The sequence below is a fragment of the Elephantulus edwardii genome, unplaced genomic scaffold (genome assembly GCF_000299155.1).
Source record: "Elephantulus edwardii isolate Elephantulus edwardi_28Jun2011 unplaced genomic scaffold, EleEdw1.0 scaffold00030, whole genome shotgun sequence".
Classification (NCBI taxonomy): domain Eukaryota; kingdom Metazoa; phylum Chordata; class Mammalia; order Macroscelidea; family Macroscelididae; genus Elephantulus; species Elephantulus edwardii.
In genome coordinates, this window is record NW_006399780.1 from 21014082 (window position 1) to 21026139 (window position 12058).

Sequence of the window (12058 nt, forward strand, 5' to 3'; positions counted from 1 at the left end):
ACACTAAGATTACACTAATTCCTGTTTTAGAAAATATTGGGGGGGGGAGAATTATAAAGCAAAACGTTTTCTCTGCTGCTTCACCAGTCGCATGATTTCTGCTAGTTGTACTAAAGTGAAAGTATTCTGGCTACTTATTTCTTTCTTTTCGCCTATCCCTCCAGTTACACTTGTTCCTTAGCCATGAAGAGTGAACTGAACAGGAATTTCTCAGAAGTGACAGAGTTTATTCTATTGGGATTCAGGACCCCTCCAGAGCTTCAGACCCTGTTATTTCTAGTATTTTTGCTGATCTACCTGGTCATTGTTGTGGGAAATATCAGCATGATAACCGTCATTAAGGTGGACTCAAAACTTCACACCCCTATGTATTTCTTCCTTAGAAACTTGTCCTATTTAGACCTCTGCTATTCCACAGTCATTGCTCCTAAAACTCTAGCTAACTTTATATCTAAAGAAAAGAAAATATCTTACAATGGCTGTGCAGCCCAATTTTTCTTCTTTGCACTCTTTGTCACAACAGAAGGCTTTCTTCTGGCTGTAATGGCATTTGATCGCTTCTCAGCCATTTGTTCTCCTCTTCTCTACCCTGTGCACATGTCCCAGAAAGTCTGTGTCCGCTTGGTTACTGGCTCCTATATATGTGGAGGTGTTAACTCTATAGTCCAAACAAGTTTCACATTCAGCTTGCGTTTTTGTGAGGAAAACAGACTGGACCACTTTTTCTGCGATGTCCCAGCTCTGATTGAGATCTCCTGTGTTGACACCTTTGTGAATGAGATTGTGCTGTTCATTCTCTCTGCTCTTATTATTATCACGACCACAACGATCATTTTGATATCTTATGCTTATATCCTCTCTACTGTACTGAAGATCCCTTCAACTCAGGGCAGAAGTAAGACTTTCTCTACATGTGGCTCTCACATAGCAGTGGTGAGTTTATTCTATGGGTCAGTTTTCTTTATGTATGCTCAACCTGGGGCCATCTCCTCACCCCAGCAAAATAAGGTTGTTGCTGTGTTCTACACACTTATAATACCAATGCTCAACCCTCTAATATATAGTCTGAGGAACAGAGATGTGAAAGATGCTGTGAAAAGAATAGTATACAGAAAATGATCTGTCACTGATGTATTTAAAACCATTTGTTGGTGGAAAAAACTCATTGTCTTTCTAAGAGTTTTATTTATCGTTGTTCTTTTCATTTTGTCAAACATGCATATTGTAATAATTACTTTTTTTAGAAAAGCAATATTGATGACAATATAGATACATACATCATTATTTTATTAGTTTAAAATATATGCAAGAATATGTTTTTAATTTATAATGTGCTATTTAAATTCATTTTGCTCCAGTAAATATTAATTTAAGTGACCACCTCATTAAGTAAATATTAAATTGATTAAGCTGATGCTATTTAATCATGACTATATATTCTATATGTATGAGCTATTCTTTTATTTTCTAAATTTCCACAAAGCAAGTAAACCGATTATGTGTTCTAAAAAGATAAAAATCTCTTTTGTGTAGGGAGCAAAATTGAATGGTCACACTGAATATTTTAGTATAAGGCTTCTTCGTTTCCCAACATTCAGGTTTATGTCCTAGTTAAAATCATCTGATTTGAATTAATTTTGACTTCACACTTCGAAAAAACAACCTGTAATACATTTTCTCAACACTTTAACCACTGTGTCACCAATTTATCTTGATGTTCAGAGAGCAAGTACTATATGCTACCTTCTCTTTTTTATATATGCTACTATTTTGAAAGATTAAACTGAAGGTCAGGAGATGAAATTAGATGAAAACAAAAAAAAGTGTCACTCAAGAATTTTAGTGATAAAAAGCTATTTTACCAACTTAAAGACAAAGGGTTTAATATTTCACAGGAGATAGATGGGCAATTTCCTCTCCTTCAATTTAAAGCCTTTTAACTCACTGGAGGGTCAGCTATGAGTTGGTTCTGACTTGAGTGCTCACAACAAATACATACTCATGATATAAAATATAGAATACTGTGGAAACATAATCTCACCACTTAATCTTGCAACCAGTAGCCATTTTATTCTGTTACACTGTGTACATATTCAGGGAACTCTGGTGGTATGATCTATGGAGCACTGCACTGTTAACTCAAAGGCTGTGCCTCTCTGATGGTTTAAATCCACCAAAGTGTCTACAGGATAAAGATGGGCAGTTTCCTCTCATTGACATTTAATGCTTTGGAAACTAGGTTGAAGGCTGCTACCAATTAGAGCACTGGAAGGCAGAATATTTGAGTTTTGAGTGTTTTTCCCCCTCCTGATGTATATATTCAGTATGCTATCATAATACACTAATTTACTAAATCTGTTAGATTTAAATCTAATATATACATAGGAAGATCTGGGGTGATAAGGAATTGTTCTGCCAAAGCAAAGCTTTGAGGTTTGAATACACCAGTTGCTCAGGGGGATAAAGATGCTCAATTCCTTCTGTGTGATTTAATGCCTCCAATGATGAGTCATCTGTGGGTCGTATCTGACTTGATAGTATCAACAACAATGAATAATAATAATAATACACACACATATACACATTTAAAATTGAAGGAACTCTTAAATGATCATTTTTCATTCTGCTCTTTTCACTCATTTTATTTAGAGAAAAATACTTTCCAATGCCATTAAATATGAAGATGTGTAAATTGGTATGGTTTACAACATTTTAAAGTATTGTTGTTTTTGAGTGCCATCAAGCCAGAACCAATGCATAGCAGACTCTCCAGCAGGTTTTCAGAGACAGTAAATTGCATGGGGAGAATTGTCCATCCTTCTTCCCTCAGTGAGCACTTGGTGGATTTGAACCTTGTGCCTTTGGGATTGCAGCATAGCTTCTTACCACTTGACATTGTCAACACGATTAATTTTTTAATAGTATTTCTCACTACATGTTTCCCAGCATTGAATGAGAGAATTGTTTCATTGAGAGTGAAGAGGTGGGAAAAGGAAGATTATGAGAATAAAGCAGGAGGGAAATAGCAATTTTATTTCAATATAAATAATCCACCAGCGTGTGTGCATTTGAGGGAGCTCTGGTGGCTTAGTGGTTAAAAAGGTACACTGCCAAACCAAAGGAGCAAGCAGCAACTACAGCAACAGGGACACCTGACTTCTTTTCAGTTTGATTTGTAATTCTACAAATTTCACTGGATTCCCTCCCAAGAATCAAAGCCATAACTAAATTTTTTAAATCTCATTTTATTGTTATAGTTTAATTAACAGGCTATTAATTCTTGAATAATGTTGCTTTTGTATATCATCAAGTTGGGATGGACCCACAGCTGAACTTCCAGAGGGTTTTCAGAGGCCGCCCATCTTTCCTCCCTGGAGCAACTGATGGATGAGAACCACATTCCTTCGGGTTGGCAGCACAGCTCCTTATATACTTACTAGGCTACTAGAGCCTCCTACTCTTGTATAAGGTTTGTAATAATTTGGACAACCTCTGAGCTATGACAAAACTAATCTTTTCTCTATAATAATCAGTGCAAATATTACATTCTGTTCCTATTTTCCTTAGGGAGTTCTGATGGGCTAGTGTGTGGGGAGTTGTGCTTCTACCTCAAAGGGTGGCGCCTCTCTGGAGGTTGAATCCACCAGCAGCAGCTCCCTGAAAATAATGAGACAGTTTCTCCTAAAGTGATGCATGGCTTCCCAAAAATTTGCTGAAGTTATGAGTTCAACTTGACACTTGAATGGATTATTTTTATTGTTGCTACTTTCGTAAATTTTAGATTAATTTTTGTATGTGTGGTGTGCTGCTGAGTCAGAACTGACCCATAGCTAACCCTCTAGTGAGTTTTCAGAGGCAGTTAACATCACAGGAGGAGACTGCCATCCTTTCCTTGCAAATTTTCAGTATGAAACAGTATAATATTTGCATTTAACCAATTTTTTTATCTCTGGTCTTATAACAAATTTATCTTTTCCCCCCTTTTTTTATTCTTTCAAATCCAACTAACTTTTTTCTCAAATGTTACTATTTTTATAGTTAAATTTTAAGTCATGTGCAAAGCATTTTTTTATATGTAGTATGGACAATTGTCTTAACATTTTTCTCATTAATTAGAACATTCTCTAACATCATAAAAATAATAGAGATTAAATGGAAGGGTTTTTTTATTCTTCTATATTTTTATTTTGACTCCTTCAAAGACGTATACATACCAATAAGGATCTAGGAAACTACTTGTGCCAAATGTATAACGGAGTGAACCACTTGTTTTAAAATGGTATACTTGGTTTGTTACTGTTCTGAAAAAAATCAGAAATTTATTTGATTCTTTTTATTCTAATTTGTGCTTTACATTCCACCACCATTATCTCAATGTTTTTCTTTGTTATTTTTAGGTACAGTCAGGTTGACTTTGACTCATAGTATATTTTCTTTTCCTCTCTGTGCAATAGAACAAATCCTTCCTGATTTTGCACCATCCTCACAATCCCTGCTATGTTAAAATCCTTTGTTATAATTACCATGTTAATCCATCTTGTTGAGGGTCCAAGAATTGTTAACTTTTGTTAGGAACTGACCTCTCATGGTAACACACCCAGAGTATGTGAGAGTTTAACAGTCTGATCATTCTTGCTTCTTAGCACTCATCCAGCTAGGGTGTCCCGGGAGATTATGTTTGTTCTTTTTATATATTATGTTTGTTTATATATTGTGTTTGTTCTTTTGGCTGTCCATGATTTATTCAATAGTCCTCCCCAATACTACAATGCAAAGGCACAAATTATTTTTTTACCTTGTGCACTGTGCAACTTTCACATAAATATGAAACAATTTAAGATACCACAGCTTGAGAATAGTATGTCTAAGAGGTTAAAGTGACATTCTTGCTCTTTAGTATTTAAAGAGGGCCTTGCTAACAGATTTGCCCAGAGTAATAAAGCTCTTGTGGGTTTTTTGTTTGTTTGTTTGTTTTTTTATTTTTTTTCCTATAATTATATTTTATTAATTGTTTGTTTTTTTAGAATATCATTAATCTCCTAGCACAGCTTTTGGTTTTCAACTGCTGGTTTCTTGAGTGTTGCTTGTGAATTCAAGTAAAATAAAATCTTCGACAGCTTCTATCTTTTCTCCATTTCTGAAGCTATTATTAATTGAACCAATTATGGTTAATTTTGTTTTATGTGTATTTGCTTTCTTTGTCTTAGCTGGCATTAAAAATTGAATTTGTGGCCCGTTCCACGTGGGACCCGCCCCAGGGCGGCGGGTTTTGCTATTTCTTTTCCTTACTTGGGGCTTTTTGTCTCAATGGCCCGCTATGAGGAAGTACCCGTGATGGGCTTTGAGGAATTCAACCAGGGCGTAGAGCAGCACAATGGCAAGACCATTTTCGCCTACTTTACGGGTTCTAAGGACGCCAAGGGAAAAGTTGGTGCCCTGACTGTGTGCAAGCTGAACCAGTCGTTCCAGAGGGCCTGAAGCATATTAATGAAGGATGTGTTTTCATCTACTGCCAAGTAGGAGAAAAACCTTACTGGAAAGATCCCAACAATGACTTCAGAAAAAAGCTGAAAGTAATCTCAGTACCTACACTACTTAAATATGGAACACCTCAAAAACTGGTGGAATCTGAGTGTCTTCAGGCCAGCCTTGTGGAAATGATGTTCTCTGAAGAGTAAGATATAATAATGACAATGGTATCTTAATCTTGCTCTAGAAACTGTGTACTTATTAAATAAACAATGATGGGGAAAACAAAACAAAACAAAAAATTGAATTTGTGGAGAACAATTTATTAGACTCCCAAAACCTCAAATAGTCTTTCTCTAATGGCTTCCTCAAATTATCTATCTGACCCTCGATTTCAGAATATTAAAATAAAGTGACACCTTGTTTCCAATTTACTCTTTTTTCTTCAAAAAACACTTTCTGATAAATTATGACAAGAGGAATAAGCAAGATAAAAACTATCATTTCATCAAATCTGAATCAATAAATATTAATAAATGTTTGTATTTATTAGCCTTCTTGTTGCAATTATATAGTACATTTTCATGTATGCTTGAGGATATTTCAGATTTTATTTCTGTTGCTCCTTCAATTTGCTTGTCTAGTTTTATTTTATATGCTCTTAAGATTTAATCTCTGGCAGAGTTTTATAAATATTTTCAAACAATTATTAGCTAAATTTTAATGAACCTCAGAATTGCTTTGCCCTTAAAACAATTCCTATTCCATCAGAATTTTATTCAAAATGTAATTGATATATTTATGATACATATTTGTGAGAATGAGGTTATATTATTTATTCTAATGTCAAACAACCTTCATTTAATGTATTGAATGAAGAATATTACTGGTCTTTGCTGCAAGAGCATATCAGGAAGAGGTTAACTTGAGTGTTATTAACTAATTAAAATAATTTTATTTTATGAACTATAAGGAATTATGGATAACATTGCAAAATAATGGGAATTCCAGAACAATAATTGTATGTCTGAGCAGTACTCAAGAATGAATGTACTATGATTTGTTAAGCATTTCACCCTTTGAAGAAAATTTGCATTCATTCAAGGTTTTTACTATGATTAATAAAATAATATTCTTGTACAATTTTTAATGATAGCATAAGGTTTTATTTCTCTGACTTAAATGTCCAGAGTGTGATTTCCAGGTCAGAATGATTTTAAATATTTAGTTATTTATTGTAAACTGCTAAGATTTTTCTAAAATAACGGTAGTAGTTTTCATTTCTAACAATACAGGAATAACTCTAATTTTTTGCACTTTCACTAATAGTTTCTATCACAATTTTTAATTAAAATATTTTAATTATGATTTGTTGGAAGCAGGAGTGGCATCCACTTCCTAAACAACATGCCTCTGGAAACTCTATGAACTTTGATAAATGATGATATAGAAAGGTTTCAGGCCTTTTGTTCATAGAGTCACTATGAGTTGTGCACGACTCGAAGGCAATCAACAATTGTAATTTGAATAAAAGATTACAAAACACATTAATTTCAATCTGATCATTCCTAAATAGTTTGTTCTGTGACATTGATTATTGCAATGCCCACAATGCAATCATACTTTCCCCATTCTCTCCCTATAATTCTGATTTTCATAACTCCTTTAATCTGCCTATGTCATCTTTTCTTTAATGAACCATAGTGATCATCCTTTTATTGTATATTACTTTCCCTTAGTCTATCTTAATAACTATCTTAGATATTTACTGTTTTATACACAAGGAGCGCTGGTGGTGTAATCTGTAGGGAGCTATGCTGCCAACTCAAAAGCCATGACCCTCAGCAGTTTGAACCCACTAACTAACTTCTCTGTGAGGGAAAGATGGACAATCCCTTCCCTTAAGATTAGCAGCCTTAGGAATCCAAGGGGTCAGCTCTGAACAAGTTCCTACTTGTTGTCAAGGAATTTGAATTTTTAAGTTGTTGCTCCTATCTTCTTTCCCAGCACTATTAATCATCCAAGAATTCTTTTATCTGTGTGTAATAATTTCTTCCTTTGTATTTCTGTACTTGAAAGTTTCACATTTGTTACCCTCTCTGCTAGTCTAAGTGTGTTCTATTGTACATAAGGTTGTCAAAGGCCTGCTATTTCTTTGGAAGTTGATGGTCAATCCTTCTTCGTAAGTCTGTCTTAATCTGAATGCTCTGACAGACAAGCATTTTATGGAAAAGAGCAGATGAAAGGTTGTTCTCCAATTGTAGAAATAACCAATAGTTTCGGTGTTGTCCCCGTCCTTGACAGGAGTGTCTTGACCCATCCATTTCCCTGCTCCATCAGCATTCCCTGCTACTGTCACCTACTCCCTTCAACACTTATCTCCCACTATCCAGCCCTTAATATGATAGCTTATGTCTCAACCCTGCTTGCTGAAATGGAGGTGGACCTGAAGCCCTTGCTGCAGAAGGTCAAGAACTACAGACTTCAATATGGATTGAAGCTCAAGAAAACAAAGATTCTCACCACTAGGCCGACTGGCAGCATCATGATAGATGGTGAAGAGATTAAGATTGTTCACAGCTTTAGTTTGCTTGGTTCCACAATCGACATTCTTGGCACCAGCAGCCAGGAAATCAAAAGACAAATTGCATTGGGAAAGTTTGCTGTCAGAGACCTCTCCAAAGTACTGAAAAACAACAATGTCAATCTGGAGACTAAGGTGCAGACCATGGTCTTTGCAATCACTTGCTATGTGTCAGAAAGCTGGATGATGACTAGGGATGTTAGAAGGAAAACTGATGCCTTTGAGCTGTGGTGCTAGACAAGAGTCTTGAGAGAATGAACAGATTCAGCCTTGAGAGGGTTAAATCAGGCTGCTCCTTGGAGGCAAGAATTCTGACTATTCATCTGACATATTTTGGACGTGTTACAAGGAAAGACCAGTCCTTGGAGAGGGATGTCATGCTTGAGAGGGTGGAGGGACAGCGCAGGAGAGGAAGACCCTCTATGAGAAGGATTGATTCAATGATTAGGGTAACCCTGTAGGTGTGTCAGAGACAATAAGTTTGGCACTGGATAGAGCAATGTTTAGGGCTACTGTTCTTAGGGTTGTTATGAGTCTCAGGCAACACGACAACACATAACAACAACAACAATTTCTCCAGCTTAGTGTACTTAATTATCTCAAACAATATTTGTGCTTTTTAATTTAATTTCTTCACTCAAATAGCATCTTCTAGATTCACTCTTGTTATGAAGTTTTTTGTTGTTTTTTTTCTATAATTATATTTTATTAATTTTCATAAACATTTACAGAGATTTTGGGCTTTATGAAGTTTTAAGGACTCTTTAATTTTTAGTATTGTATAATATGCTACTCTTTTGTATGTACTCTTTTGTACCATTCATCTTTTGAAGAGTACTTGGCTTATTTCTTTCTCTTTGCTATTGTAGATAATGCTACAATGAACACGATGCACATATATCTGCTAGTATTTAAGTTTTATCTCTTTAGGATAAACACTTAGTACTAAGATTGCTGGGCCAAATGATATTTCTATTCCCAACTATCTAGTTTCTTTTTTTTCCATATAGAGTATTAATTACTTTTCCCAACTCTTTGAAGAATTATGATGAGATCTGAATTTGAATTGCATTATATATGTAGACTCAATTGGCATCCCATAGATTCTTGTGGCTTTAATTTTTTTTCCCCAGTGACTTCAGAGCAGCTTGAACTTCTTTACTCATTACCATTGGCTCTTGATCTTATGGTTCTTAATTGAAATACTTCAAGGTTGACTAATTCTTTTTGCTATGATGATTCAGTTCATTTCCTCCACCTTCTGTTCGTGTTTCCTGGATCATACAAGATTTTGCCCATAGCATTTCTCAGTATTTCAACTTGAGGTATGAATTTATTTTTAGTTCTTTCAACTTGAGAAATGCAGAATGAGATCTTCCATTTTTTTCTTATCATTTTTATTGTTATTTCATCCAGCTTTCTGCCCATTCAGTTATAATGCTTTGCATTGTCTTCTTGAGCAGCCATTTAAAATATTCTGTTCAACAGTTTTTTTAAATTTAAATAATTTTTTATTTTTAATGGTTTGCTTACAAAGTTTGTTTACATTGTTCTACATTTTACACATCATATTGTGTGACCCTATGATTACCCTCCTGCCCATCTTCAGCCCTCAGCTCCTCCCCTCCCCTCCTTGGATCCTCATACCCATTTTACTAGTAATCTTTCTATTTCTACAATAATGGTCTTATACAGCATTTGCCCTTATTGTACTGAGTATGGGTTAGCATAATGCTCTTAAGTCCCTCCCGAGTTATATAGTAATTTTCTAAATCATTGCTCCTGCATGCTATGTAGTATTCTATCGTGTGAATGTACTACAATTTCTCAATCCATTCAACTGTGGTTGTACATTTTGGCTGTTTCCATGTTCTTGTGATGGTGAATAATGCTGTAGTGAACACTGTTGTAAAAATTATTTCAGCGTCTCTTCCCTTTGTTTTGACTTCTTGATGCTCTAATGAAATTTTCAGTCTCTGCTGACATCCGTTTTGGTTCTCTTTCTAATCGAACTTTGTAATGATTTTATTCTCTTCATGGCTGATATCCTGATGTCATTCACAACTCATTTGAGTTTAATGCTCCAAATCTATTCTTAAGATGATTTTTAAATTTAAGTGGAATAGACTCAAAATCATATTAGGTTCTCAGGACTTATTTTAATTTTCTTCAGCCTTAATTTTAACTTGCACATGAGTAATTGATAGTCTGGTCCACAGTCAGCACCAGCCTTGGTATTAATTGATGATATTAAGCTTTTTCATTGATTCCTTCCACAGATATAGTCAGACTGATTCCCTTGCAGTCCATCAGGGGAGGTCTGCTTATAAAGTTACCATTTATGGGTGGTTTTTTTTTAAAGTATTGTGATGATTACACAAAGAACATAAAAATGTGATCATCTTATTTCCAGCCTCATTTCTGTCACCATCTCCGTACTTTCCAACTACCATTCCTTCCTCATTGTTCCCAATTTTTGCATTTTAATCACTAGTTACCATTAACACATCTTAATTGCATGTTTGGTCAATTTAGTACAGCAAAATTTGATAAAAATTATTTCCCCTCTTTGACTTTAGTTGCTGATGTATATATTTGAATAATAGTCATAATAATAGGTCTTTCTTAGGTATGCATATAGATAATATCTTGCCACTTACATAAATTTACTTTAGGACAGAACTTGAAATTATCTTTTCAACTATGCATACAACTTCAACTATGCATACATTTTTTTTTGAATTATTTTAGGAAGTACCATATAGTCAAAAGCCAATAATAAATTGAAGGTAAAAGTTTATGCTGAACTGAAAGCATTGGTAAAAAAAATGAGGCCCCAGGAATTGATGGGATACCAATGGACATGTTTCAACTAAAAGATGCAGCTCTGGACATGTTCACAAGTCTGTCCCAGGAAATTTTAAGAATAACTCCCTAGCTGACTGATTGGAAGAAATCTATATCTATTTCCATATCTAAGAATGGTGATCCAACAGAATGTGGAGATTATAAAAAATCATTACTATCACATGTAAGCAAAATATTGCTGAAGATCATTTAAAAATGGCTAGAATGATACATAGACAGAAAAGTGCCAGAACTTCAGGCAAGATTTAGAAGAGGTCATTGTACCAAGAATACCTGATGTCAGATAGATCATAGCTGAAAGCAAAGAATACCAGAAGAATGTCTATTTATGCTTCAGTGGTGATGCAAAGGCATTTGATTGCTTGGATCATGACAAATTATGGCTAACTCGGAGAAGAATGGAAATCCCGGAACACTTAATTGTACTCAAACCTATACCTAGACCAAGAGCTGTTATACAAAGGAAAAAGGAATTGCTATATGGTTTTAAAATAAGAAAAGTATGTTCCAGAGGTGTATCCTTTCTCTATCCTATGTAATCTGTGTGCTTAAAAAATTATATGAAGAAGAATGTGGCATCAGGATCAGAGGAAGACTCATCAATAACCTGTGTTACTCCAATAACACAACCTTATTTGCTCAAAGTGAGGAGGACTTGAAGTACTTGCTGTAAAAATCAAAGAATAGAGACCTCAGTATAGATTATGTTCCAATGCCAACAGAACAAAAATTCTTACCACTGGACCATGGGAAACATGATATATGGAGAGAAGACGGAAATTGTCAACAACTTTATCTTACTTGGAACCACAATCAACATCCTTGGTACTAGCAATCAGGAGGTCAGGATACATATTTCACTGAGAAAATTCTGCTGTCAGGGATCTCTCCAAATTATTGAGGAGTAATGATATCTGTTTGAGGACTAACATATGTCTAATTAAGGCCATGGTCTTTTCAATCATTTGCTCTGCATCTGAGAGGAGGGCAAAGAATAAGGATTGTAGAAGAAGAATTGATGCCTTTGGGCTATGATGTTGGAGAAGAGTATTGAATAGCCCAGGGACTGCCATAGGAACAAACAGATATGTCTTGGAGAAAATGCAGCCAGTGTGTACTACTTGGAGACAAAGATGG

General features: G+C 35.1%; 1 protein-coding gene and 1 pseudogene across 1 annotated transcript; both read left to right on the forward strand.

Annotated features, from left to right (window-relative positions):
• The first annotated feature begins 183 nt into the window (after positions 1 to 183).
• Positions 184 to 1119, forward strand: LOC102849433 (olfactory receptor 12-like). Its single transcript, XM_006883937.1, has one exon. The coding sequence runs from the start codon at positions 184 to 186 to the stop codon at positions 1117 to 1119; it is 936 nt and encodes a 311-aa protein (XP_006883999.1).
• A 4188-nt stretch (positions 1120 to 5307) lies between these two features.
• On the forward strand, positions 5308 to 5678 carry LOC102849841 (annotated as a pseudogene).
• Positions 5679 to 12058: the final 6380 nt, after the last annotated feature.